General features: G+C 46.2%; 1 protein-coding gene across 4 annotated transcripts in view; it reads left to right on the top strand.

Moving 5' to 3' along the window:
- DCTN2 (dynactin subunit 2) overlaps window positions 1-14,394 on the top strand; it is a 43,841-nt gene extending 29,447 nt beyond the window's left edge. For all 4 annotated transcript variants that reach the window (XM_040425749.1, XM_040425748.1, XM_040425747.1 and 1 more), the window contains 5 exons: window positions 1,400-1,477; window positions 1,914-1,985; window positions 2,691-2,793; window positions 12,852-12,943; window positions 13,788-14,394. In XM_040425749.1, coding sequence (XP_040281683.1) covers window positions 1,400-1,477; window positions 1,914-1,985; window positions 2,691-2,793; window positions 12,852-12,943; window positions 13,788-13,874 — 432 coding nt within the window. In that variant the 3' untranslated portion in view covers window positions 13,875-14,394. The remainder of the gene's footprint in view (window positions 1-1,399; window positions 1,478-1,913; window positions 1,986-2,690; window positions 2,794-12,851; window positions 12,944-13,787) is intronic.
- The last annotated feature ends 11,548 nt before the right edge of the window (window positions 14,395-25,942 follow it).

The following is a 25,942-nucleotide window of genomic DNA, read 5'->3' as shown; positions in this document are numbered from 1 at the left end:
GCATATTATAAAAGTTAGATTTCTGGCGTAACGGGGGCATAGATAAAAGTAGGAATAGGCTAGTTAGGTTTAGCTGACAGCACATCGCTAATGTCAGCTAGCTGTATAGGGTTAAATCTGGTGACAGAATCCCTTTAAGTGAGTCTCCAATGTACATTAGGTGGTCGGCTAGGTTTGCCGCAATCGGTGTCTTTGGATGACAGCCGTCTTAGCTACCTAAGTTTTTTTTTTCTCCTTAAGATAATTAAAATCTACAACAAGCCCTGCAACAACCTAAAATAAAAAATTATCTTATTCCAAAAAAAGAGAAAAAAAGGGAGTGGGCCTATGCATTTTGATCAAAATGTATACTTGTGTACGCTATGTAGATTAGGGCTTGGTATACTATTAATATTTACCCTGAGAAGCAATAATCGATCAATGCATAGCATGGGGTTGTGCGATCAATGCTTTTTTTCAATTTTTTGGGGGAAAAAATTACCTTCTACTTGCCCCTTTCACCAGGGCAGTTCTCTGTGCTGCTGATCCTGTCCTCCTCCTGCCTATTTCCAAACGGCAGCAGTGAGGTTCTGTATGATACAGGACCGCTGCAGCCAGTCACTGTCCTCAACGTTAGACAGCTTTAGGCTACTTTCACACGAGCGTTCGGGTGTCCGCTCGTGCGCACCGTTTGAAGGGGCTCACAAGCGGCCCTGAACGCATCCGTCTGGCCCTAATGCATTCTCAGTGGAGGCGGATCCACTGAGAATGCATCCGCCTGCCAGCGCTCAGCCTCCGCTCCGCTCAGTGAGCGGACACCTGAACGCTGCTTGCAGCGTTCGGGTGTCCGCCTGGCCGTGCGGAGGCGAGCGGATCCGTCCAGACTTATAATGGAAGTCAATGGGGACGGATCCGCTTGAAGATGACACCATATGGCTCAATCTTCAAGCGGATCCGTTCCCCATTGACTTTCAATGTAAAGTCTGAACGGATCCGCTCAGGCTACTTTCTGACTTAGAAAATTTTCTAAGTAATAATGCAGACGGATCCGTTCTGAACGGATGCAAACGTCTGCATTATCGGAGCGGATCCGTCTGATGAAACATCAGACGGATCCGCTCCGAACGCTCGTGTGAAAGTAGCCTTACACTGCTGCGTTTTTTTTTGTTTTTTTTTTTGCTATTGCAAGTCTTGTCCAAGACTATGAAATATCTCAGACAACCCTTTTAATATTTTTACAGCATGCTATGACCTAAAGTGTCACTGCTTTTCAGATAGTTACTGCTGCTGCTCCTATTATATTGATACTTCTTCTATGTTGCACGCAGTCATTATATTTTGCATCTCTTCTGTGGTAACTTTGGGTAATTTCTATACTTGCAGTGTACACATGTGCCGACATTAGTTTTTGTCTTTTCAGGACACTGTAGAAATCTTGCAGGTGAAGGTAAACATGCTGGATGTTTCATCGCTTGATCAGGTGGAAGCCAGGCTACAGGTAACTCCATTAACACAAACTTAGTTATAAAAAAAAGTAATAAAGCAACTGTATCCTAGAAAAGTCAGTCAGATCCCTGCTGAGATTTGCGAGTTCCTTTGAGAAAATTAAATTTATAATAATACCTTTTTTTTTATTTTTTTATTCGTTTTATTGAAAACACAAAGCAAATAGTAATGACATTCTTTGTACAAAATCCAGCATTAATTGTACAATATTATTGTTATCTTGTATAGATGTACATATGACTTGTGCATTATAATGTTAACTAAAATAAATACAATAATAAAATAACAGTTTACAATAAACTTCTGTGCTGTATCGTTACTCTGCCTATAATAATACCTTTTAATGTCATTTTTGACCATTTTATCTTCAGTTCACTATGTTTTCATAATGTCACTATTAAGGAATGAATCTGAATTTTGTTCCGTAGAGTGTCCTCGGAAAGATGAATGAAATTGCAAAGCAGAAGTCGGCTGTTGAGGATGCAGATACAGAAAGCAAGGTAGTGCTAGAAAGGAGAGACCAGATCCGTTACAAGGGGAATGTGTCAGAACATGACCTATTGTTTAAATCAAGTTTTAATGTTAAACATATTTTTTTAAAGACATGTTAGTTGTTATGTTTAACTATAAATTTAAAAAAAAATCCTAAAATTCTGCAATTTTCACACTGGCCACAAAGTCTTATACTAGGCTCCATGTCCTATTCTGTAGAGATTCCCTTTCAGCAGTCACCACATTATCCTGATAGGCATGATTACAATGCAAAATAACACCCCCATGTAGATATCACAGTTTCCACAATTCACAAAAGGTGATCCCTTTCCCTGCACAAAGACCTCTGCACAGAAAAGCTGGCTGCTCCCTCAGTCATGTACAGAAAGTAAAATTTAACAAATCTTCAATCTGAGAATAACATCAGATTAGAAAAAAAGGAATATCACAATCTGTTTTGAATTGGTAAAAAATCTAGGTGATATACACCTTTTCAGAAGGGTATGATCTGCTGGCACCTCACCCTCCGACATACAGGACATGTTTGTGTCACGTTGGCTCAGGCTTTTACTATGTGTGTATTGATTCCGTGTGTCAGTGTTTGCATAGTCTACAATCTAGTGTATTGGAGATAAAGAATGTATGTTCTGTATGTAAAACTCCACTCCAAACTTCTTCGAAGCTCATTAATCTCTCTCGTTTCTTCTGTCCAGGTTCACCAACTCTATGACATTGTTCAGAAGTGGGATTCCATGTCCGGGACTCTCCCCCAGGTTGTTCAGAGACTAGTGACATTAAAGCAGCTTCATGAGCAAGGTAATCCATGTTTTCCAGGCTGCTCCATATTGGTCTGATGGTTTGGAAATTCTGATGGCATAGTATGTGTCCCGAAACACAGATGCCTGGCACAGTAGGGATTAGATTGAAGCTTCCATTTCCATCCAGAATTAAAACCACTGGATTATTGTCTTTCTGGGCACCCCGTAAAATAAATTAAACATTTGTGGGTGGTAATACCTTGCGGTATCTGTCGGAATAGAGGTTTATTTGCCTGCTCCATTTACTTAAGGGCATTTTCCAGAACTTGGGTATTGATGGCCTACCCTCAGGATAGATCATCAATATCCGATCAGTGGGGGTCTAACACCCAGCACCCCACTGATCTGCTGTTTCGGGCTGAAGACGATACATTGAATGGACCTAGAAGCAGAAGGCATACTGCAGCTCTGCTCCCATTTACTTGAAGGGAAATTGAGCTGCAGTACCCTGGTATGACCACTACAAAGTGGACTGAGACTTCTGCTTCCAGCTCTATTCAGTGAATAGTTTTAGGTGCCTTCCTTGAACAGCTGATCGGTTGGGTGCTGGTTATCAGACTCCCATTAATGTGATTAATATCCTTGCTATATGGTGCTTTTTTCCTTCTGAGCCTTGGAGTGTGCCCGCACAACAGCATTTTACGACTGTATATGGAGTGTTTTTGTAAACTGCAGAATCAGGCTAATAAATATTTAGGTTTGTTTTTCTTTTAACCCTTGCTTTTGTTACAGGAAAAAATGGATTAAAATGGAAAATCTGCAAAAAAATATATATATTTTTTTTTTTAATCAAATCATTTTTAATTGATCTTCTTTTGGCTTTTATACATAAAGATAACAGTATAAAAATAGAAAAAAGTACCATGGCACTCACCATCAATCTTGAATTGCAGTTTTATTTCATTGTAACAAAAAGGTGGTGGACATGGAACAATGCACTAGTGTGTGAATAGGAAACAGCTGTTTCGCGCTAATCCGCGCTTTGTCAAGCAAGTGATCATACAGAGACGTGTAGCAGTGCCAGCTGCGATACCTCTCATTTTCTTATAAAGATAACAGATTAATGTGCTAAAACAAATACAGACCCAATTTGGGTACCTCCACAATCATAAACAAAACATACTCCATTACCTAGCCCAACCCCCTCCCTCCCTTCCCTAAACACTACCATAACGCACTTAAACCACAGCTCTCTTCCCTCCCGTTCTAGTGATACATTTCTTATGGCAAGTATAACGGTCCAACAAAGCTAAACTGTCCCCACCTTATCTTTATTGAGCAGTATCCCTCCCCAATTGAAGAGATAAAAGGCGCCTGGAGGGCAATCCCGGTGTTGCCATCCACGGTCCTTAAACTTTTTAATAGAGCCTCTCTTATAATACACTCCCCTCTCTAGCCCAATTATTACATTCATACGTGCAATGAACTCCTCTTTGGTTGGTACAGGGGTATTGATCCAGTATTTGGCTATTAGTTTCCTGGCTTGATACAGTAATCTATTTATACCAATATTGGGTCCCTCTGTGGAGTCATCCTGCGGTAGGCTCAATATACATGGCAATGGTTCAGCAGTTAGTCTAATTCCATATACCCAGTACATTCCCTCGCTCTCCCATGTACCAAAACCAGCTAATCCTTTTAAATTTGGCAAATTATGATTGTTTCAGAGTGGGGTAAGGGCACTGCAACCCGAAAGTTTAGTAATATCTCTCAGCTTCTGCCAAATTTTACAGAATAGATGCACACTCGGGACATTGTCTGGGGATGTATAACTGAGCCAAGCTCCAGTATATATCCTTTGTGGCCTCCCTCCCATTAAGTAAGATACCAAGGCACCCACTGGCCCCAAACTGCCCATTAGACCTCATGTTTTGCATTGTTGGGGTTGTCCTGCCAGAAAGTACAGCCATGGGTTGGGGATCACCAACCCCCCCTTATCTCTTTGTAGGGTTTCTAAGCGGATTCTTGGAGACTGCTTGTTCCATATTAGGGATTGAAACAAACCCTGGATTTTATAACAGTGGCGCATTTGTATCCAAACAGGGCTATTGTCTAATATGTAAAGAAATTGTGACTTCAGCACCATCTTCACTAAGTTGGCTCGTCCAATAACCGAGAGTGGTAGCTTACACCAACTGGTCACCTTCTTAGTGCTCTTATCAAGTAGAGGGAGAAAGTTTAGATTAATGTAATCCTGCGGTCTAAATGACACCTGAACCCCTAGATATTTGAATGTTGTAGACATTTGTAGGGGAGCCATCTTATTCATAAATGATGCTGTCACAGGATCCTGTTTGTGCCAATTTATGGTTAAACCAGAATATGTGCCAAAATCCTTAATTAGTTTCATGACATAGGGCATAGAGAATGTTCTACCTTACCCAAAAATAGCAGCATATTATCTGCATATAGCGCGATTTTCTCCTCTATGCTTTCGTATTTTAAACCTATTACCCTAGGATCCATGTGTATCATCTGAGCCAGGGGCTCTATAGCCAACGCAAAGAGCAGGGGTGACAAGGGACAGCCCTGACGTGTGCCCCTCCCCAAAGCGAATGCATCAGACAACAACCCATTCATCCGTATACGGGCCCTCGGTCGGCAATACAGCAATTGTACCCAGGATATAAATCTGGAACCGAAGCCCATGGCTGCCATCACCCCCCACAAGAACTTCCACTCAACACTTTCAAAAGCTTTCGCAGCGTCGAGTGAAAGAATGGCGCGACCCCCCCCCCCCCCCACTTCAGTCCTAGACATCTGCAGATTAAAGGGAACCTGTCATGTGGATATTTGATTATAATCTAACTAATTATATACAATCATTAACTACTAAAAAGTGCCTTAGATGTATTCACTTACTGGTGTGACAGATGGTTACCTCATAATATACACACAAAGATGCCGCATGCTAATGAGCTGATTGGAGTCCAGCGTATATTTAATTCAGAGCTATAGCCACTCCCCTGCCCACATATGAAAAATAACTGTCATTCAGCAGCAGGTGGGCAGGGAGAGTCAGAAGCTCATGAATATTCATGACATCATTATCAGCTGGAACTTTTCAATACAAGATGTTGGCAGATTGACTGGGTCAATTAAAGAAAATGACCCAGCATTTTGCTAAGAGAATCAGACATCTGACTCCCTGAGTACAGTGCTGTGGATGGAGGGCAGCAGCAGGTGACCCAGAGGCTGGTGGGATGCCAGAGCTAACAGGTCGAGCCCGGATCCACTTATCTTCTTGGGGGGAAAAATGGAGGCAGCCAGGCAGCGTCCAAAAGACGGCGGCGGGCACTCCACGGGGGACCAGGAAGGCGCCATGCCGACCTGTGTCCCCATCTAGAATGAAAATAACAAAAAGGAGTAGAATCAGTAAGTGTCAACCTCCTTCACCAGACACTAAGCAAAGACTGAGTTTCTCCTGGTGGAGTCTGGGGGTATAGCCTGAGGAGGAGGAGCTCTTTTATATTTGCATAGTGTCCCTCCTACTAATACCTCTAAGCTATACCCATGGTCTGTGTCCCCCAATGGAAAAGACGAGAAAAAGATTTTACAGGTGAGTTTCACAAAAAATCTCCCTATGTTGCCCTTAGTTAGGACACCATAAAACTGGTGACAGGTTCCCTTTAAGTTACAGTCTCCTAATATTAATTGCGGTAGACTTACCCGGCATAAAGCCAGTCTGATCACTATGAACCAAGCTAAGGACGACCTTTATTAATCTGTTAGCCAAAACTTTGGGCAAAAGTTTAACATCTGTACATAACAGAGATATGGGCCGGTAGGAGTCTGGACATGTAAGGTCCTTACCAGGTTTAGGCAACACTATTATGGCCTCTTCCATGGAGTTGGGTAGTCTGCCTACCCATTCTACCTGTTCAAAGACTGCCAAAAGTTGTGGTAACAAGAAGGTCTTATATTTCTTTCGGAATTCCCTTGGTAGGCCGTCTGCCCCAGGAGACTTCTCAATCGGGAGCCTCTTCAAGTTCTTCTAAGCTTAGAGGTTCTTCAAGACCTGCTCTCTGTACGGCTGTCAGTATTGACGGCAAAACAGAGGCAAGAAAAATCTGAATCTCTCCATCACTATGCTGCAGCCTAGTGGAATATAGTTGTTTATAGTAGTCACTAAATATCTTAAGGAAGTCTGGGATTTCCGTTACCAAACCACCCTCCAAGTCTTGGATACACCCTATGTAGGAAGGACCCTGTTGGGTCCTAATAATGGTGTCTAGCATGTGTTCTGCGCTTTCTCCCTCCTCAAAGTATTTCTGTTTCCAAAAAAGCCTTTTACCGTCCACTACCTCAAACAGATGATCCCTGTAGGTCTTTTGTGCCTCGGTCCAGTTAGACTGGTTCACTTCTGTGGGGTTTTCTACATATTTGCATTTAGTGTCAGTGACTGGACTGCAACAACGCCTGCGATATTTCCCTACTTTTAGATTTTGTGACCTTGAATATGTTTAATGAATATCCCCCTAACGAAAGCTTGGAAGGTATTCCAAACTAACGTCCGAGATGCCGATCCAATATTAAAGGACATAAATTCCTGCATCTCTGCCATAACCCCCACAGAGTCCTGTAGTAGTGTCAGCCAGAAAGGGTTTAATTTCCACAGGCCTCTGTCTCTCGCTGATTTAGGGTCCAAACTTAGCTCTACCCTGATAAATGAATGATCAGAAATACTTCTGGGCATATACTCAACTGCATGTACAAGCTGCAGCATCTGTTGGTTACCCACTGCTAGGTCAATTCGGGACAATGTGTTATGGGAACTAGAATAGCAGGAGCATTGTTTAACATGCGGGTTACGAATCCTCCAGATGTCACTGAGCGCTGTTTCCATGAGAACCTTCGCCATACTTGACAACAGCACCTCCTCCGAATTAGCAACCTGACGGAGCCTATCCATGCTATGGTCCAGCACCATATGAAAGTCTCCAACAATAAGTGTTTCAGTACCTCTCCTCTGTACAGAGGGGGAATATATATCCCCACAATGATAAGCACTGATTGAAATACAGTGCAGTGTAGGCATACATACCGACCATTGGGGTCTATACTGCTCTTAGAACACTGAAAGGGGATCTGCTTATGTACGAGCACATTGACCCCCTGGCGTGAGTAGAATATGTGGAGTGGTATGCATGCCCCATCCATGAACGATTCATGGATGTGTTTCTGACAGGCAGATAATGGCTGGTTAAAATTGCCGTATAGAATTGAATACAGCATTTCTCTTGAATACATTGGGGGACACAGCACCATGGGTATATGCCCAGCTGCCACTAGGAGGCTGACACTAGAAGTAAAACGTGTTGGCTCCTCCTATCTGGGCTATACCCACTGCAGATGCAGGAGCAAACCAGTTTTTTTCTAGTGTCTTTAGGAGGCAGACACGGCCTGCTTTTCTGCAGGTCTTTCTGCTATTTTGTTTTATTTTTTTCTTTCTTTTTCTTTTTGCAGGTTTTTCTTCTGCTGCAGGGGGTGCTCCATCGTGGGCTCCCACTTTAGTTGCACCCTATGCGGGTGCGTACTTCGGTACCGCTGGTCACCCGGTCCCCATTACTGCCGCCGCAGTGGATTGCCAGCATTCCCACGGACCCAGTCTTCCAGAATTTATCATCGTACTTGGAAGACTTATTTTTCCTGGTGTGAGGCTGCTCACGTTTCACCCTCTCTACCTGTCCATTCCCAGGGTCTTATCCTTCCTCCAGTCTGGCTTTGACAAGGGTCTTCGTTTGGCCTCTCTCAAGGGTCAGATTTCGGCCCTATCTGTTCCTTTCCAGAAACCCCTGGCTTCTCGCCGTCAAGTGAGGACTTTTCTGCAGGAGGTCGCTCACCGCATTCTGCCTTTTCGTCCTCCTGTGGAACCGTGGGACTTGAACATGGTCTTGGACGCTCTTCAGGCCTCTCCCTTTGAGCCGTTACAGGATATTTCTCTTTCCTTTGTTTCATTTAAGGTCGCCTTTCTTGTGGCGATTACTTCTATTCGCAGAGTTTCTGAACTTGCTGCTCTCTCTTGCAGATCCCCTTTCTTGGTGTTTCATCAGGATAAGGTCGTTCTGCATCCGGTGCTTTCTTTCCTCCCTAAGGTGGTGTCCTCATTCCACATTAATGAGGAGAATGTCCTTCTGTCCTAACCCCTCTCATCCTAAGGAGCGTTCGCTTCACCGTTTGGATGTTGTTAGGACGCTTTGCCTCTATCTTAGGTTGACTGAGCCCTTTCGCCGGTCGGACTCACTCTTTGTGATCCCTGAGGGTTCTCGCAAGGGCCTGCAAGCTTCCAAGGCCACCATATCCAGTTGGATTAGGTCGGCAGTTAAGGAGGCCTATGTTGCCAAGGGTCGTGTTCCTCCCTTTCGATTGACCGCTCATTCCATTAGGGCGGTCGGGGCTTCTTGAACGGTTAGACATCAGGTCTCAGCTGCCTAGGTCTGCAAGGCCGCCACCTGGGCCTCTGTTCATACGTTTTCCAAATTTTATCACATCCACTCCTTGGCTTCTGCTGATGCCATTTTGGGTCGCAGGGTTCTGCAAGCAGCCGTGAGTTAGTTGCGTTACATGGCTGTTTTATTGCTTCCCTCCCTTGTGGACTCCTTTAGGACGTCCCATGGTGCTGTGTCCCCCAATGCATTCAAGAGAAAACTGGATTTTTGTACTCACCGTAAAATCCTTTTCTCGTAGGATGCATTGGGGGACATAGATCCCACCCTTTTGGCTAAGTCTTACTCTTGGTCCTTTCTGGTTTAGGACTTGTTGGCTTACAGTTTTTTCTTGTGCTCCTACTGCTTTTATACCTTCTGGTTTGCTCCTGCATCTGCAGTGGGTATAGCCCATAGGTGCTGTGTTCCCCAATGCATCCTATGAGAAAAGGATTTTAAGGTGAGTACAAAAATCCAGTTATCTCTTGGATGCGTCCCCAAGGCCCCTCACATTCCAGGCTAATACATTAACCCCCATCATCAAAACCCAGAGATAAAATCTGCTGGTCCCCTATACCACACTTCCTACTCCATATATCCTTTCCCGGCTCTGACTTGTAGCAGATAAATATCCCAATATAGCAGAAAGAAAGAGTGGTGTGTCATTCTGCGGTTCTCCAAAACTTGCAAACCAAATAGACACATTCCCCACTGTAACACAGGGATTAGGGCTTCCGAATTAAAGAGGACCTTTCACCGATCCTGACATTGTGAACTAAGTATCATGACATATACAGCGGCGCCCAGGGATCTCACTGCACTTACTATTATCCCTGGGCGCCGCTCCGTTCTCCCGTTATGTCCTCCGGTATTTTTGGGGACTTGGTTATAGTAGGCGGAGACTGCCCTTGTTCTGCGGGCGTCTCCTTCTCCTAGGCCAGTGATGGCTAACCTTGGCACTCCAGCTGTGGTGAAACTACGACTCCCAGCATGCTACATTTATTTCTATAGAGTTCTGAGAGCAGCCAAGCAAGCGGGGCATCTTGGGAGTTGTAGTTTTACCACAGCTGGAGTGCCAAGGTTAGCCATCACTGTCCTAGGCTGTAGCGTTAACCAAGTCCCCGAACATACCGGAGGACATAACGGGAGAACGGAGCGGCGCCCAGGGATAATAGTAAGTGCAGTGAGATCCCTGGGCGCCGCTGTATATGTCATGATACTTAGTTCACAATGTCGGGATCGGTGAAAGGTCCTCTTTAAAGTTTACCCAACAACCGTGGGTAACGTGAGCTTATATAGGACCTGAGATACGGCCTAGCTTTCTTGTTAGAAAAATATCTCTTGTGTCATCACTTTAGCGCACTGTAGCGAACATACAGTAGGCATCCTGTCACTAAACATGGAACATATAAAACGAGGCCAGAAACATAATTGAACTTGAGTCCTCTCTACTTGACTCACCAGGTAATATCCTTTTCCAGGCTTCCCAGTCGGGGGTCATTCTTCACAGTGCCTCCTGCCTTAGGTGAGCCTCGTTAGTGTCTAGCCAAGACACTGCCTCTACTTGTGAATCAAAGAACTGTGTAGTCCCTTTAACTGTCACTCGGAGCCTTGCTGAATAAAACTTGGAATAGGGCACTTGTAAAGCTCGTAAGCGTTTTTTAACATCCACATATTGGGCCTTTCTGTGCTGGACCTCCGCTGAAAAATCTGGAAATGTTATTGCCGTTGAAAACAATCTGACCCTTCTCGCGTGCTTTACGCAGAATAATGTCCCGGTTCCTGTAGTGTAGTGTAGTATCCGAATCCGTACCGACCGCGGGAGTAGCTGCCCTGTGGGTACTTGGTGAGCACGTTCCACTGCAAAGAGGGGTGAGCGACTCCTTTCCAAAAGTCTCCAGCAGCCATTTTTCAAAAACCATCCTCTGGTCTCTTCCTTCCACCTTCTTAGGTACCCCAATCAGTCTAATATGATTGCGCCTCATTCTATTCTCAATGTCACCAGACTTTGCAGCAATCATAGCTATGTTAAGTTATAACTCTTTTCATGTCTCTTTTCATAAGGGGTACACAACCCTCCCTTCCACTTCGGTCATGCGCTCAGAGACTTTTTGTAGGTCATGTCTAATTATATTGACATCTTGCTTAAGGCTCCGCATAAGGTTACTCAAAGAAATAATGGCGGTATTACATTGGTTCACCGCTGCAAGGACATCTTTCAAAGTGGGGTCCGCGGGGCAAGGATCAACAGTACTGACCTCTTGTGTCGCATGATCCCGAGACCGCTCATCTCTTTCCGCTGGTTGTTTCGCATGCTGTTGAAAGTTTGACGTTGCCGTGTCAGCAGCCATTTTAGGCTTGGGGCCTGCATGTTGTAGCTGCCAGTCCTCTGCAGGATCACCTGCCACCCCCCCCAATCCTCAGTAGCAGCCTCACCACCGGGTTCTTGGCTGGTTGTCCTGGCAAAACACATCAGTTTGGATGCCATCTCCGCTGCTTTTTCCGCTCCATGTTTCCCGGGTGGCTGCACAGGCCTAGCAAGGCTCTCCTCCCTGGGCTATTTTTCCCAAACTCCCTCTTTGTTTTTGCGGGTCATACTGGTACCGGATATGTTATCGAGGCTCTCTGGTAGATTGTAATGTCAGAATGCTGAAAAAGGGCAGGATGCCGAGGATATTATGAGGATGCTGTGTGGGAGCTCTTTTCCATGTGTCCGCTCACATTCTTGGCTTGGCCTGATTCTTGGCTTTGCTCTAATTCCTGTGGAGCACCTATAAAGGGTTAACATATCTGAAATCAGTTTTGAATAGGTTGAGGGGTGTAGTTTCTAAAATGGTGTCATTTATCGGTGGTTTCTTATACAAGCCCCTCAAAGTGACTTCAGAGCTAAACTGGTGCCTAAAAAAGTCAGTCAGTTTAGGAAATTTTTGTGAACATTTCAAAAATTGCTTTTCAAAGCCTTCTAACATCCTAAAAAATAAAATGAAATGTACAAAATGCCAACATAAAGTAGACACACTATGCAGTGACTGTGTTTGAGTTATCCCCTCCGTTCTGATCCTCAGCTGTGTCATGTGACCAGCACTCTTGACTTTCCAAATAACAAAGGTAGCCATTTTTTCTATCTATTTCTATGGGAGCCTCAATGTCAGTCTCATAGAAATGAATAGAGAAGTAACTGACTTCCTGTCCTGTGTCAGTTGGAGGGCAGAGTGCTGGTCACGTGACACAGCTGAGGATTAGGAGGAAGGTTATAACTCACAAGGTTATAACTCACAAATACAGTCACTGGTAAGAAAATTACCTTCAGTTTACATCATGTACCTTTCTAACAAGTCATAAAATAAAACATTTTGTGGGAGTGCTTCTTTAAGGTGAAAAATGCCTTGGTCCTAAAGGGATTAAACCTGCCCCTTTGTGTACAGGTTTAACATAATCACAAAGGGGCAGATTCATGAAAACTGACTTTGTTGCACATGGAAACTTATCACAGCGCAGCTTTCATTTTTCAAGTGCGCAATTTTTCTACTTTACCACGGGCGCCATCCTTTTTGAATCGCCCTGTATAGCATTGTAACAATCGATATTTACATAGTATAAACTATCATGTGGAAATTCCTGTCTGTTTCAGCCATGCAGTTTGGGCAGCTACTGACCCACCTGGACACGACTCAGCAGATGATTTCCAACTCTCTGAAGGACAACACCACTGCTTTGGCCATGGTATGTAATCATTCTTCTTTTCCATTCTGTCTGTTTAATGTCCAGAACGCTACTGTAAGTGCCCCTTCCCTTAAAAGCCTTTCTAAAGGGGTTATTCTAGTTCCATTAAGTTATCTCCTATCCACAGGATTAAGGATAACTATCAGATCGGTGAAGATCCTACCATTGGAACCCCCACCGATCACAAGAACAGAGGCATCGTACCCCCTGCTGCCCCTTGAAATGAACAGAGTGGCCAGTCGGGCCACCCCATTCATTTCTATGGGAGTTCTGGAGATAGCCAAGTGCTCTACTTGGCTATCTCCAGAATTCCCATAGATTAATGCAACGGCCACACATATGCCTGACCAGCTGCTCTGTTCATTTCAGGGGGCTGCAAAGGGTATGCCCCCCCCCCCCCTTGTGATCAATGGGGGTCCCAGCAGTAGCAAGCCGAACTCAGTAACTCAGTCTGGAGATTTTCCTAAAACACTGTCTAAATGTATAGAAAATTATTTTCCTGCCATTGCCCCATGTGCACAATTTATTTAGAAACCTGGTTACGTCCACCAGTGGCTCCTGGTTATGGTGGTCACACATGTGCACATTACAGTCGTTTCTTCTAGCCTCTCCCCAGGGAACCTGCTTTGTACAGTGTTTTTTCTGTAGTATCCTTCAGGCCACCTTTTAATCAGGCTGTCCAGTTCGTGGCTTTCAGATAAGCAGGTTAATAAACAGGTGTCACTGCTTTATGAGTCATGTGGCACTTTAGATCTTGGTGAAGACAGAAAAATGCAGATCCTTTGTGTCCGATTCCATAAAAGTATTAGATTTCACTACATAAATGTGTCTCCTTTCTCTGCAGGTCCAAAAGGCCATGAAGGAGAACCTTGCCACAGTGGAAGATAACTTTGCTGGTATTGACTCAAGAATAAAAAAGCTGGGCAAATAAAGTCACAGATTATCCTTACAAGCCTCAATGCCGCAAGGTGCAAGACATGAGTTCCTGCAAACGCCGCACTAAGAAATTCCTCCAATTTCCATTTGCCTCATAAGGAAAGTTTTACCATTGTGTAAATATATCTAGTCTTGTCAGCCTTCAGTTTTAGCCATTTCTCTGCTCTTTCTCCTGGTTATGCTTAGAGTGCTTCTCCTATACTTGGCCATGCAAGGGACAACCCACCTGTGCTTTACCATGGGCAAAGCCCTCAGGAAGTATAGCATTTTCCAAGGTGTTGCGTTTGCATGCTGGTACTTGTGGCGCGGACTGGGAATCTCTGGGGAGGAGAGGACTTTCTTAGGCTTTTTATTTATATCTGTACGTTCTTATGCCCTTTGGTGCAGAATGTCCATTAAGGTATATCTGAACAAAGCACCACGTTTACTATAACAGCATTGCTGACTGGAGGGGATCCGTTCTACACTAATTGTCCTCTAATAAACATAATTAAATTATAAGAATGACCAACCACCTTGAAATATCTTTCTCTTTCTTACATAAAAAAAATCTTTATAAAGTGACTCTCCTGCTGATGTGACATTTAATCTGGACCCTCTGGAACAGCATTTGCAGAGCACAACCTGTGGCAGGGTCATGGGTGCTCTGATACACTGATGCCCATGAGGAGCAAAGTCCAGCTCGTCTGGTCAGATGCCACAGATATGCTACTTTAGCACAAATTGCTGAAAGAGTTAATGCTGGCTATGATTAAAATGAGCCAGAACGCGCAGTGTGTCACAGCTTGCTGCATGTAGAACTGTTAAGACGCAGAACGGAGTATCCATGCAAACCACTTTCCATGCTCACAAGAGACAATGGCATGGGATCATCAGAAATGGACCATGAAACAATGGCAGAAGGTGGTCTGGTCTGATAAATCACATTTTGTTTTACAACATGAGTGCTGGGTGCACTAGAATGCACTATAGGATGGCGGCAAGTCAGAGCAGGCAGTGTGTACTTTAGGCCAGTGGTGGCGAACCCATGGCATGGGTGCCAGAGGCGGCACTCAGAGCCCTCTCTGTGGGCACCCGCACCCTGGAAAAAGTCTATGGTGTACCAATATGCCTTAGACTTTTCCTGCCATTCATCAGCGCAGGGCGCACTATGAACCGCACAGGCAGCGCATTGAATGTAGGCAGGTTATTATAGCTAAATGATAAAGTACATGGAAGATATAATATATTGGTATTCAGGTTAACGTGCCGTGTTGGCACTTTGCGATAAGTGGGTTTTGGGTTGCAGATTGGGCACTAAGTCTATAAAAGGTTCACCATCACTGCTCTAGGCAATGTTCTGCTGTAAAAACTTGAGTCCTGGGATTCATGTGGATGTTACTTTGACATCTAAACATTTTACAGCTCTTCACGGCAGCTAAATATCCTGATGGCAGTGGCCTTTTTCAGCAGGATAACGCTCCCTGTAAAATTTGTTTAGGGGCTGTTTGAGGAACATGGCAAAAGGGGTCAAGGTTTTGACTTTGCCTCAGAATTTAACAGATCTTAATCCGATTCCGCTTCTGTGGAAGGTGCAGTAAAAATTAGTCTGATCCGTGGCTATGGACACCTTAGGGGGCAATTTTTTTATTTCCTGTATTTTTCACTCTATAAGATGCACCAAGGTTTTAGAGAAGGAAAATAAGAAAATATGTTTTCTTGCCCATATTCATTGGGGGACACAGAGACCGTGGGTATAGCTATGTCCTCTAGGAGGCGTTGACACTAGATAAAGCTGTTGGCTCCTCCCCTGGCAGCTATACCCCCTCCAGCCTGGAGAGAGAGCTTCAGTTTTTTCTAGTGTCAATAGGAGGCAAGACCTCCCTGCACTGCTGCCTCCCCCACAGAAGACAAGGTGGACCAGGGCAGCCTCGCTCCCCTGCATCCCGCCAGGCAAGGGGTCACCCATCCAAGCCCCCTTTTCCAACATCCTGCCACTTCGGTGCCAGTAGCTGAAGGGGTGACCCTGCTGGACCAGAGGAGGGGTGAAGATGGCGGCAGGAGAGAGAAGAGAGGTGAGTATACGGGACTTGGTGAGTATTTAACCCTCTGGGTTGGTCCCCCCTCCCTCTTGGTGGCAATAGTCTGCGACCAGACAGGGCTTCAGCATAGCCCAGCACCCCTGAAGCATTCCCCTCCGGCACAGGCCGTTTGATTGATTGAGTGGAGGACATAGGGGGTTAATAGGTGCAGTATGCATTACTGGCGCCAATTAGGTGGACTATGTATTTCCCTAGTACTAATTCCTTATTAACATGCAGGGAGCGGAGCGCAGCTCCCGCTCACCGACAAGGCAGCGTTTACCCTTCTCCACCCCTTCGGGAGCGGATGCTTCGGTGCTCCGGCTGCGATTTTTGCCGCCTTGCTCAAAGAATATGGCGGCCAGCAGGGCAGACGTTCACACATGCGGAGGAGCTCCGCTCCCCGACACCTCCCACATTTACACCCCTTGGAGCGGACGCCGTGGCCCCGCTCCGGAAGGGGTTTACTGCAGCGCGATGGGCCGTGCACCGCATCGGTGCTCTGGCCCGCGCCTTCTCTGCCCGACCCCCGCTATCAACGGCCCGGCCGGCGGGGTGACGCCGGCCGGGCCGTTGACACGGCTGGTGCAGCATTAGGTGGGGGGGAAGGCAATCTCTGAAAAGACGCTCTGCGGCTTGCTGGGCCGCAGCCTTCGTCCCTTCTCCACCCTCCCCCAGTCGCCTGCTGAGCCACTGCCTTAATTCTTCATGGCCACCCACCATTCTTAGGCTGGCACCTGATTATCTGGGGCCCTTCCCCTAAATGCACTGTACATGAGTGGAGGATTTAACCCCTTACTGCCTCTTGTCATTGAGGCCGGCTTCCTAGTTTTATAAAAAAAAATAATAATAATACTAAAGGACTTGTCCGTCCATACGGGTTTTCCTCCTCAGCCACACTCGCATAGTTCCCAATACCGCCTCCGGGCCGTTTGGTTGATGATTCTCCATCTGCGCAATCCAGTGACGGACCCCTGCAGGATCCCAATCCGTCCTCCGGGGCCGTTTGGTTGATGATTCTCCACCTGCGAAATCCAGTGACGGACCACCGCAGGATCCCAATCTGTCCTCCGGGGCCGTTTGGTTGATGATTCTCCACCTGCGCAACTCAGTGAAGGACCACTGCAGGATCCCAATCCGTCCTCCGGGGCCGTTTGGTTGATTATTCTCCACCTGCGCAACTCAGTGAAGGTTCTCTGCAGGATCCCATTCTGTCCTACGGGGCCGTTTGGTTGATCATTCTCCACCTGCGCAACTCAGTGAAGGATCTCTGCAGGATCCCAATCTGTCCTACGGGGCCATTTGGTTGATAAATTCTCCACCTGCGCCATACAGTGGAGGACCTCTGGGATTCCCAATCCACCCTCCTGGTTGTTAGTTAATAATTCTCTACCTGCGCAATCCAGTGGGGTCCGCTGGAATCTCCCATCCACCCTCCGGGGTTCTTTGGTTGATAATGCACTGCCTTCGCAATCCGGTGGAGAGACCTCTGAGAGTTTCCGTTTCACCCGTGGGTGGTTTGGTTGATAAGTCCCCGCCTGCGCAGTCCACAACTGCCAGGGGCGAGATTCTGAAGGGTAGCTCTACGCGCAAGCGAACCGCAGCAGGACAATTTTCTCCTCGAATATTTCCGCTCCCCTACTCTTCCTCCCTAAATCATGCTCAGACACACCCTCCCTCACTGGGGCGGGTCCGTCCAGGAAGAGGGGAGAATCTCTGATCGGACCCTGACATAAGTCCTAAGCAATCTTCCAGAGATTGCGTCTAGGTGGCCAGCAGTACTGTTGTATGCATTACCCACTTCCTTTGGTGGTGTAACTGCACTACTTCAGGATACAGTGCCTGCCTTATACATTGTCCCCTGCCTCAGGTGGACTAAGTACAATGACTTGGGGTTCGGGACCTGCCATATGCAGATCCATTGGTGGCGCGATGACATTGTCACTGGTTACATTATGTGCTGTATGCATTACCCCCTTAGGTGCACTATTGCACTCCACGGGGTACAGGACTCGCCATATGCGCTAGTTCTCGCTGTGGGCATTCGCCCCCCTTCTTAGGTGGGGTATTCTCCCTACCACTGACCAGTACTTGCCGTATGCTCACACCTTCCTTAGGTAGCTAATTACTCTACCATTGAATATGGTTCCGACTGTCCGCTATCCTTCCATAGGCGGAGTGTTGCACATCACCGTGCTTCTGTCGCATTTCCCCCTTCCGCTAGAGATCCACTAGCGGGGAGTAACTAAACATCTTCTGCGGCACTACGGCTCTAGGTGCCTTCGCTTATTTCCAAGAGGGTGTGGCTACAGTTGGTTCTCGCAGGCGCCCGACACTCTTACCCTAGTGTTATATGGGTGCCACCAGTGGATACGGTGGCTATTCATCGTTGCATCCTTCTTTTGGTGCTGGTTTCGCGCCTGATTTATAACATCCTCTGTCTTCCAGGGGGTTCCTATCATCACTTGTGGGTCTTACAGACCCCCCCCCCCCCCCCCATCTCCATAGGCCTCTGTTGCTCCGGTCGGTCCTGATATTGTCCGCATCAATACGTAATACATACTCCGTTGCACTTACCTAGTGAGTACGTTCCAGCGGGTCGACTCTTTTCACTGACTCCGTATTCTCTATCCACCGCTCCCCATTCTCTGGGGAAGTGGTTATGCTGGCGACTCTGATTTAGCTCCTACAGCTTGTTTTCCTCCACAGGTGCAGCTTGTCGCTAATGTTTGAGTTCATGGTCGCTGCAGTGGGACATCCCCCTCTGGTAAGGGTCCTACCCTGGAGCTAGCTTGGCAGTTGCGCCTGTTCAGCGCCCTTCGAGGTAGAATTTTTAGGGTTAGCTCCACGTAACTGGGGCAGTGTGGCACGTGGTTTCTACGGATAGTATCGGGCCTCTCCCTCAGTTTTTGCGTTGCCGGGGCAAGCGCTGGCTACCACTGTGGTAGCGATTTCTTATTTTCCCTACATGCTTGGGTTCTTACTGCACAGCCCTTCGCTAGGCGGTGGACTCTTTAGCACCGGATCGGTGGCTTCTACGGGTGTTCCCTCCTCTGTTGGGATATCGGGCTAGCATTGCAGTGTGACTTCCCTTGCCTGGCTTCCTTCTCGGGCGGAGTTTTTTTTGGCACGGCCGCTTGATCTTTGGCTACTTCTGTATAGCGCCGGTCTCTTACAGGGTATGGGCTTAGACCTAGCCTATTGCTTCTCCTGTCTTTTTCCCTCTGGCTCATGGTTCATTGTCACCCCGTATGCCTTGGTAGTTCCTACATTGCTACCTTCCCTCACCTGCGTTGAATGGGGTATTCGTTTGGTGCCTTTCCATTCTAGACACTATCTGGTCCCAACTGGTGGGCTGTGACGCCCTCCACATTCTTCCTCCTACAGGGACTCTACCATTGGTCCGGGTGTGCTAACGGTATGTGCACAAAGGCTTCCGCCTTCTCTCCAGAGCCAGAGTTCCGGAAGCATCCGCCATGGAGGTCCTGATTCTCCTTGGCGGGAGTTTCTTCCCCTCCTTCTCAGGGTTCTACGGAAGGTCCGGATGGAGGACATTCAGACCTATCCTAGTCGCTCCGAAACTGACTTGTCGTGCGTGTTACGCCGACCTCGTGCGTGAGTTGAACGCATTGCACCCGCACTGAATCCTGACCCATTCATTTCTATGGGGCTGTGCACACGAGCGGTGATTTTCACGCATTACTTGTGCGTTGCGTGAAAATCGCAGCATGCTCCTCTTGGTGCGTTTTTCACGTAACGCAGGCCCCATAGAAATTAATGGGGTTGCGTGAAAATCGCAAGCATCCGCAAGCAAGTACGGATGCGGTGCGATTTTCACGCACGGTTGCTATGTGACGATCGGGATGGGGACCCGATCATTATTATTTCCCCTTATAACATGGTTATAAGGGATAATAATAGCATTCTGAATACAGAATGCATAGTAAAATAGGGCTGGAGGGGTTAAAAAAAAAAATGTAACTCACCTAATCCACTTGTTCGCGCAGCCGGCATCTCTTCTGTCTTCATCTGTGAGCAATAGGACCTTTGATGACGTCACTACGCTCATCACATGATCCATCACCATCGTGATGGACCATGTGATGAACGCAGTGACGTCATCAAAGGTCCTATTGCTCACAGATGAAGACAGAAGAGATGCCGGCTGCGCGAACAAGTGGATTAAGGTGAGTTAAATTATTTATTTATTTATTTTTTAACCCCTCCAGCCCGATTTTACTATGCATTCGGTATTCAGAATGCTATTATTTTCCCTTCTAACCATGTTATAAGGGGAAATAATACAATCTACACTACAACTAACTCAAACCTGAACTTCTGTGAAGAAGTTCGGGTCTGGGTACCACAGTCGGTTTTTTTTTTTATCACGCGCGTGCAAAACACATTGCACCTGCGCGATAAAAACTGAGCATCGGAATGCAATCGCAGTCAAAACTGACTGCAATTGCGTTCCTACTCGCGTGGGTTTTCCGCAATGCACCAGGACGCATCTGGACCTAATCCGGACACACCTGTGTGAAAGAGGCCTAAGGGTTGGACCTTTGTTTAGCCCTTGTTTCCTTGATGGGTCAGGTGTTGGCGCTTCCGTCTTGGGCAGCCTTTCAGGTTCCCTGGGGCCCGTGGGAATCTTCTTTCAAGGAGCTGCACATATGGTTCCTCTGTACCGTCCTTACAGCCTTGGGATCTGAATATGGTTTTCTCAGCATTCCTTCTCCCGAAGGTGGTCTCTGACTTCTATAGCACTTTCCCTTCATTCGCACCCTACGGAAGGGAGTTACATTATGGACGTTGTCAGTGCTCTACTCATTATTAGCAGCCTCCAGTCCCTCTCGGCCTACGGATCCCCTTTTTCTCTCAGGAGGGTCCTCGCTGGGGATTGGTGACCTCCAAAGGGCGATTGCACGTTGGATTCGGTCTGGAAATGCTGCAGCTTACCGCGCTCGGAGCGGGGTTCCACCCTTAGGTGTCACGGCTCACTCCCCCAAAGCGGTGGGCGCTTCTTGGGCTAGGAGGAATCGCGCTTTGGCTGCACAGTAATGTAAGGTGGCTCCGGTCCTCCTTGCACATGTTCGCAAGAAGTTGCCAGGTGCATACTTATACATCGATGGTCGCTGCGTGGGCCGCGTGGTCTTGCAGGCGACAGTTCTTAGTTGACTGCACGGGCGCTTGCTTCATGGGTCTGTGGTTTTCCCTCCCTGTGGACTGCTCTCGGACGTCCCATGGTCTCTGTGTCCCCCAATGAATATGGGCGAGAAAACTAGATTTTTGTAAAACTTACCAGTAAAATCTATTTCTCGCTCTTCATTGGGGGACACTGCACCCACCCAGTATTGTTGTTCGGCCACAGTTGTGGCTGTTGCTGGTTAGAACCTGGTTCGGTTCTTGGCATTGTTGCTGTTCCACGTTGTTTCGTTGGTTTACTTGCTCCTCCTACTGCTTCTCACAAACTGAAGCTCTCTCTCCAGGCTGGAGGGGGTATAGCTGCCAGGGGAGGAGCTAACAGCTTTTACTAGTGTCAACGCCTCCTAGAGGACATGGCTATACCCATGGTTTCTGTGTCCCCCAATGAAGAGCGAGAAAGAGATTTTACTGGTAAGTTTTACAAAATCTCATTTTTCTTCAGACCTCATATCAGATCCCATTGTTGGTCAGACCTTAAAGGGAACCTGTCACCGGGATTTTGTGTATAGAGCTGAGGACATGGGTTGCTAGATGGCCACTAGCACATCCGCAATACCCAGTCTCCATAGCTCTGTGTGCTTTAATTGTGTAAAAAAACAAAACGATTTTATACATATGCAAATTAACCTGAGATGAGTCCTGTATGTGAGATGAGTCAGGGACTGGACTCATCTCAGGTTAATTTGCATATGTATCAAATCGTTTTTTTTACCTAATAAAAGCACACAGAGCTATGGGGACTGGGTATTGCGGATGTGCTAGTGGCAATCTAGCAACCCATGTCCTCAGCTCTATACACAAAATCCCAGTGACAGGTTCCCTTTAACTCAATCCCTCAATCAGACCTCAGATCACACCCCCAATGTTAATTAGTGCCCAGCTATGCAACAGTAGAATAAATGAATGGGGGCGGCACAGCTAGATGTCCCTCTTTCGGGTAACGGTTTCCTTTGTACCTTGTCAAATGCACAGTATAGTTGGTGCTCAGCCCGATGTATATAGATGCATTAAATCACTTAGTAATAGAGGAAGAAAAGAAGCCGGCACTCACCACTGTTGCAGTTATGTTTATTTATTCTTCCATATACAAACGAGTATAAAAAACACGTCCGCCCCAGCCCTATTTTTTATACTCGTTTGTATATGGAAGAATAAAGAATAAACGAACGTAACTGCAACAGTGGTGAGTGCTGCCTTCTTTTCTTCATCTATTACTACGTGATTTAAATAGTGCTCAGCTCAGACCTCAGATCAGACCACCAATGTTAAATAGAACTCGGCTCGGACCCCCTACGTTATTCAGATCAGACCAAAAAAAAGCCAACTCAGCTCTCCTGCTCCAGATGCATTTTAATAGTTTGGGGCTAAAAAAATCTTTTAATTTATTATTATTTTTTTTTAAATTGAGTGTTTATGAACTGCCAGTTCAGAGATGGACTACAAATCAAGCCATCAGATAAAGTCTCTGACGGATTCGGTGTGAGGAACACAACAATAGTCTGTAGATGGATACAAGCTTCATTAGTGCAGCTTATATGTCCACGGTAGTCTTTATGACGTTGCCTCTGAGGGCAGTGTTCTGATCATTCTGCTGGACCCTGACCTGTAGACGTGATGCCAGTAATGTCTTGGGTTTTCCCAGCAGGACTTCAAGCAGGCTTGGTTTTGTGACATTTGTCCTGGGAGGGGAAGCAGAATCGGAGACCTGATGCTACAGACAGTCCCTGCGAGTCTTGCCTGGGATGTAAGCACAGGGTGTGGGTCACATATTGCAGTTATGCTGCAGGGGTCAAAATGTACTCAGAACTTCATCTTAATTACAAAATGCAGTATAATTGCATGCTAGTGTTACTTTTTTTTTTTTTTTTAAAGATTCTAGTCCAGTTCTCCTGGGTTCACGCACTTGTAAGTTAAACAATACAGATCTCCTGATTTTTCCTTTTCAGTTCTAGGAATAGTGGCAACAAAACTGAGGGAGGCGCTCACAGGGTAAGTATGTCAGGTAATACGGTTCCCCAGTGGGATAATTAATGCTCACTTGCTATTGTTGTGCGAAATAAGACACAACACTAGTAGATGCAAACAAGGAGGTGGTTATGGTCATTGCAGCTGATGTCTTTAGTCTTCTCCATGAGCAGTAGCCAACCAACAGAAGGAATGTAGAGTTAAAAGGGGAAAAATAGGATCCGAGGCGCAGGCCTCGTCATAATTTGGCGCATCCTCCGATAGTCCATGCGCCTAACCAGAAATCTATGGCAGCTCTGAGCTGCTGTAGATTTCTGGCTTCATTTGTGCCAAAAAACTGGTGTTAATCATGTTAAGTTTCTTGCCCTTGCCACACCCCCTTCTGAAAAAGTGGCAAGGGTGGTGTGATGAATACCGCACTTCGGGGGTCAGATACGGTTTAGTCACTGGTTTCCAAGACATGATGTCACGCCCTCCCTGGGTGCATGTAAGGTCAGCTTGATACAGTTTACACAGACACCTCCTGTCCACACGGGCACAGAGAGGTAGGGGTTGAGGGACGGTGGTCTACGTGGCCTTTGGTGTAACTCTACACTCGCTCACAACCCTGACAAGCTGAGAGCCTTTTCACTGCCCCAGTGAAACAGAGCTTTCTCAACCCGGTAGACTGCCACCAGTTCCTCATTTGATATAAGCCTGGTCTGCTAACGGGATTATATAGAAACCAACCCGCAGTAGTGTATAACTATGCCAAAACACGAACGTGGGGATTCGTGATTGAGATACAAGGACAGCACAAGATTAAATTATATATTTAATTGCCTTAAGGGCACACTAGCCTATACACAGAGAATATATACAGTGGTCAGATGTGTAAATACAGATGGTATGATTCAACAGAATTAAACAGAGCAAGGGTCAGTTACCAGATGGATGAGTAGTTCTTTGGGTTATGATGAGTTCTGGGGTGCTGTAATGCTCGGCTGTAGTCACATGGGGGCAGTGATGTCAGCAGTTTGTCCACAGTCCCGCTAAACACATTACTTGATGTGACCCCCTTCAGAGAAAGATGGTGGCCTCTGGCCTGCATGGGCCTTTTCACCTGTAGTCGGCCACTCCCCTCCCTGCCTCTGGGAAGAGTCCACTACTTCTTGGTCCTGGCAGCCAAAGACCTACAAAACCCATTAGGGCCCATACCTCCAGACCAGAAGGTCACAGGGAGATGGTTCTGGCGGGTCCGCCTGGGTTCTGGCTACAGGTGAAGACCAAACATGGCGCTGTTATTAGGTTCCTGCGGGGAGATCTCTGTATCTCCCCTTCCCAGCACCTGACCCCCCCCAACTACAACCAGGGGCATGTCTGTCTTGGCCCCAGGGTTGCAGATATATAACTGGTTTATGCCTGTGATGAATGGGTAATTTATAATTCCTTATGAATCCCCGATTCCATGACGTCTGATGGATTTGATTGATCTGGGTAATGGCTGAGACCCCCTACAGGTGAGGTGTGAATTTGTACACGTGGCCTGCTTGAAGCCAGGACCCTGTGGAGTTCACTTCCTCTGCTATCTGACAGCAAATGGCTGGCATTAGATCATAATTCCACATTCCTCACAGGTGGTGTAAAAAGAGACACTTGCAACTTGCCGCTCTTGGACTTTACAGCCTTTAGATGCCGTGTTCAAGTGTGATCATGGCATCTAAAGGGTGAAAATCCCGGAAGCGCTCGCTTTCAGGTTAAGACCGGCTTCCCCGTGTGGCGATTAAGGATGCCAGTCATTATTTCTAATAGGCTTGGTGTCTCTCAAGAGACAGCAGGTGGCAGGCCAACATAGGAGATCTGCAATTCAAGAATTACTATACTCCTTATGGAAGTATAATAATAATCGCAAAAAAAAAGAAAAAGTTGTGGACATAGTAGTATAAAATAAAAATTTTAATCACCCCCCTTTCCTTAGATAAAAAAACAACCACCATATTTTTCACCCTATAAGAAGCATCTGCCCATAAGACGCAACTAAATTTTAGAGAATAATAAAAAAATATTTTTCATTGACCTCAGCTCAGACCCCAATGTGAATGACCCCCAATCAGACCTCAGATAAGAGCCCCAATATAAATAAGACCCCCCCATTCAGACCCCCCCCCCCCCCCCCATTCAGACCCCCATACCTCAGAGCAAATAAAAGAAATAAATAAAAAATCTACTTCTGCTCTGGACGCTGCCGCTCCTAGGATCCAGCTATTTTCTTCCTGCCACACACTGTGCTGTGACCTGACGGTGTGAGGTCACAAAGCGGCGACGTCCTCTCGCTGTGCGCAGTCACAGCGAGCACCTGAGGGACCAGGAAGCGGTGAGCACAGAGCCTGGGGAGCGCTGCATTTACTTTCTGGTCCTCTGGTACTAATGAGCGCTTCCATAATGGAACCGCTCGTTAGTATTCGCCCCAAAAGATTTTTTTTTTTTGGGGGGGGAATGTGTCTTATAGGGTGAAAATTATGGTACATAAATAATAAAAATATATAAACATAATAAGCATCACTGTGTCCGAAAACACCCGTACTATTAAAATATAAAAATATTTTTTCAATACGGTGAAAGGCAAACTGGAAAAAAGTATCAAAATGGCCAATTTGCCTTTTTTTTTTCATCGCTTCTCTTACCCCAAAATGTACTAAAATGTGATCAAAAGGACACACTCCAATCAATACAAACTACAGATCATCCCGCAAAAAATGAACCCCCACACAGCTTGGGAGACGTAACTATATAAAAAAAAATTATGGGGGTCTCAGAATATGGTGATGTAAAATACTTTTTATAAAATACTTAAAAA

Source organism: Bufo bufo, chromosome 3 (genome assembly GCF_905171765.1).
Source record: "Bufo bufo chromosome 3, aBufBuf1.1, whole genome shotgun sequence".
In the NCBI taxonomy this organism is placed as follows: domain Eukaryota; kingdom Metazoa; phylum Chordata; class Amphibia; order Anura; family Bufonidae; genus Bufo; species Bufo bufo.
Note: the sequence above shows the minus strand (reverse complement) of the source record. Positions and strands in the feature narration are given on the sequence as shown.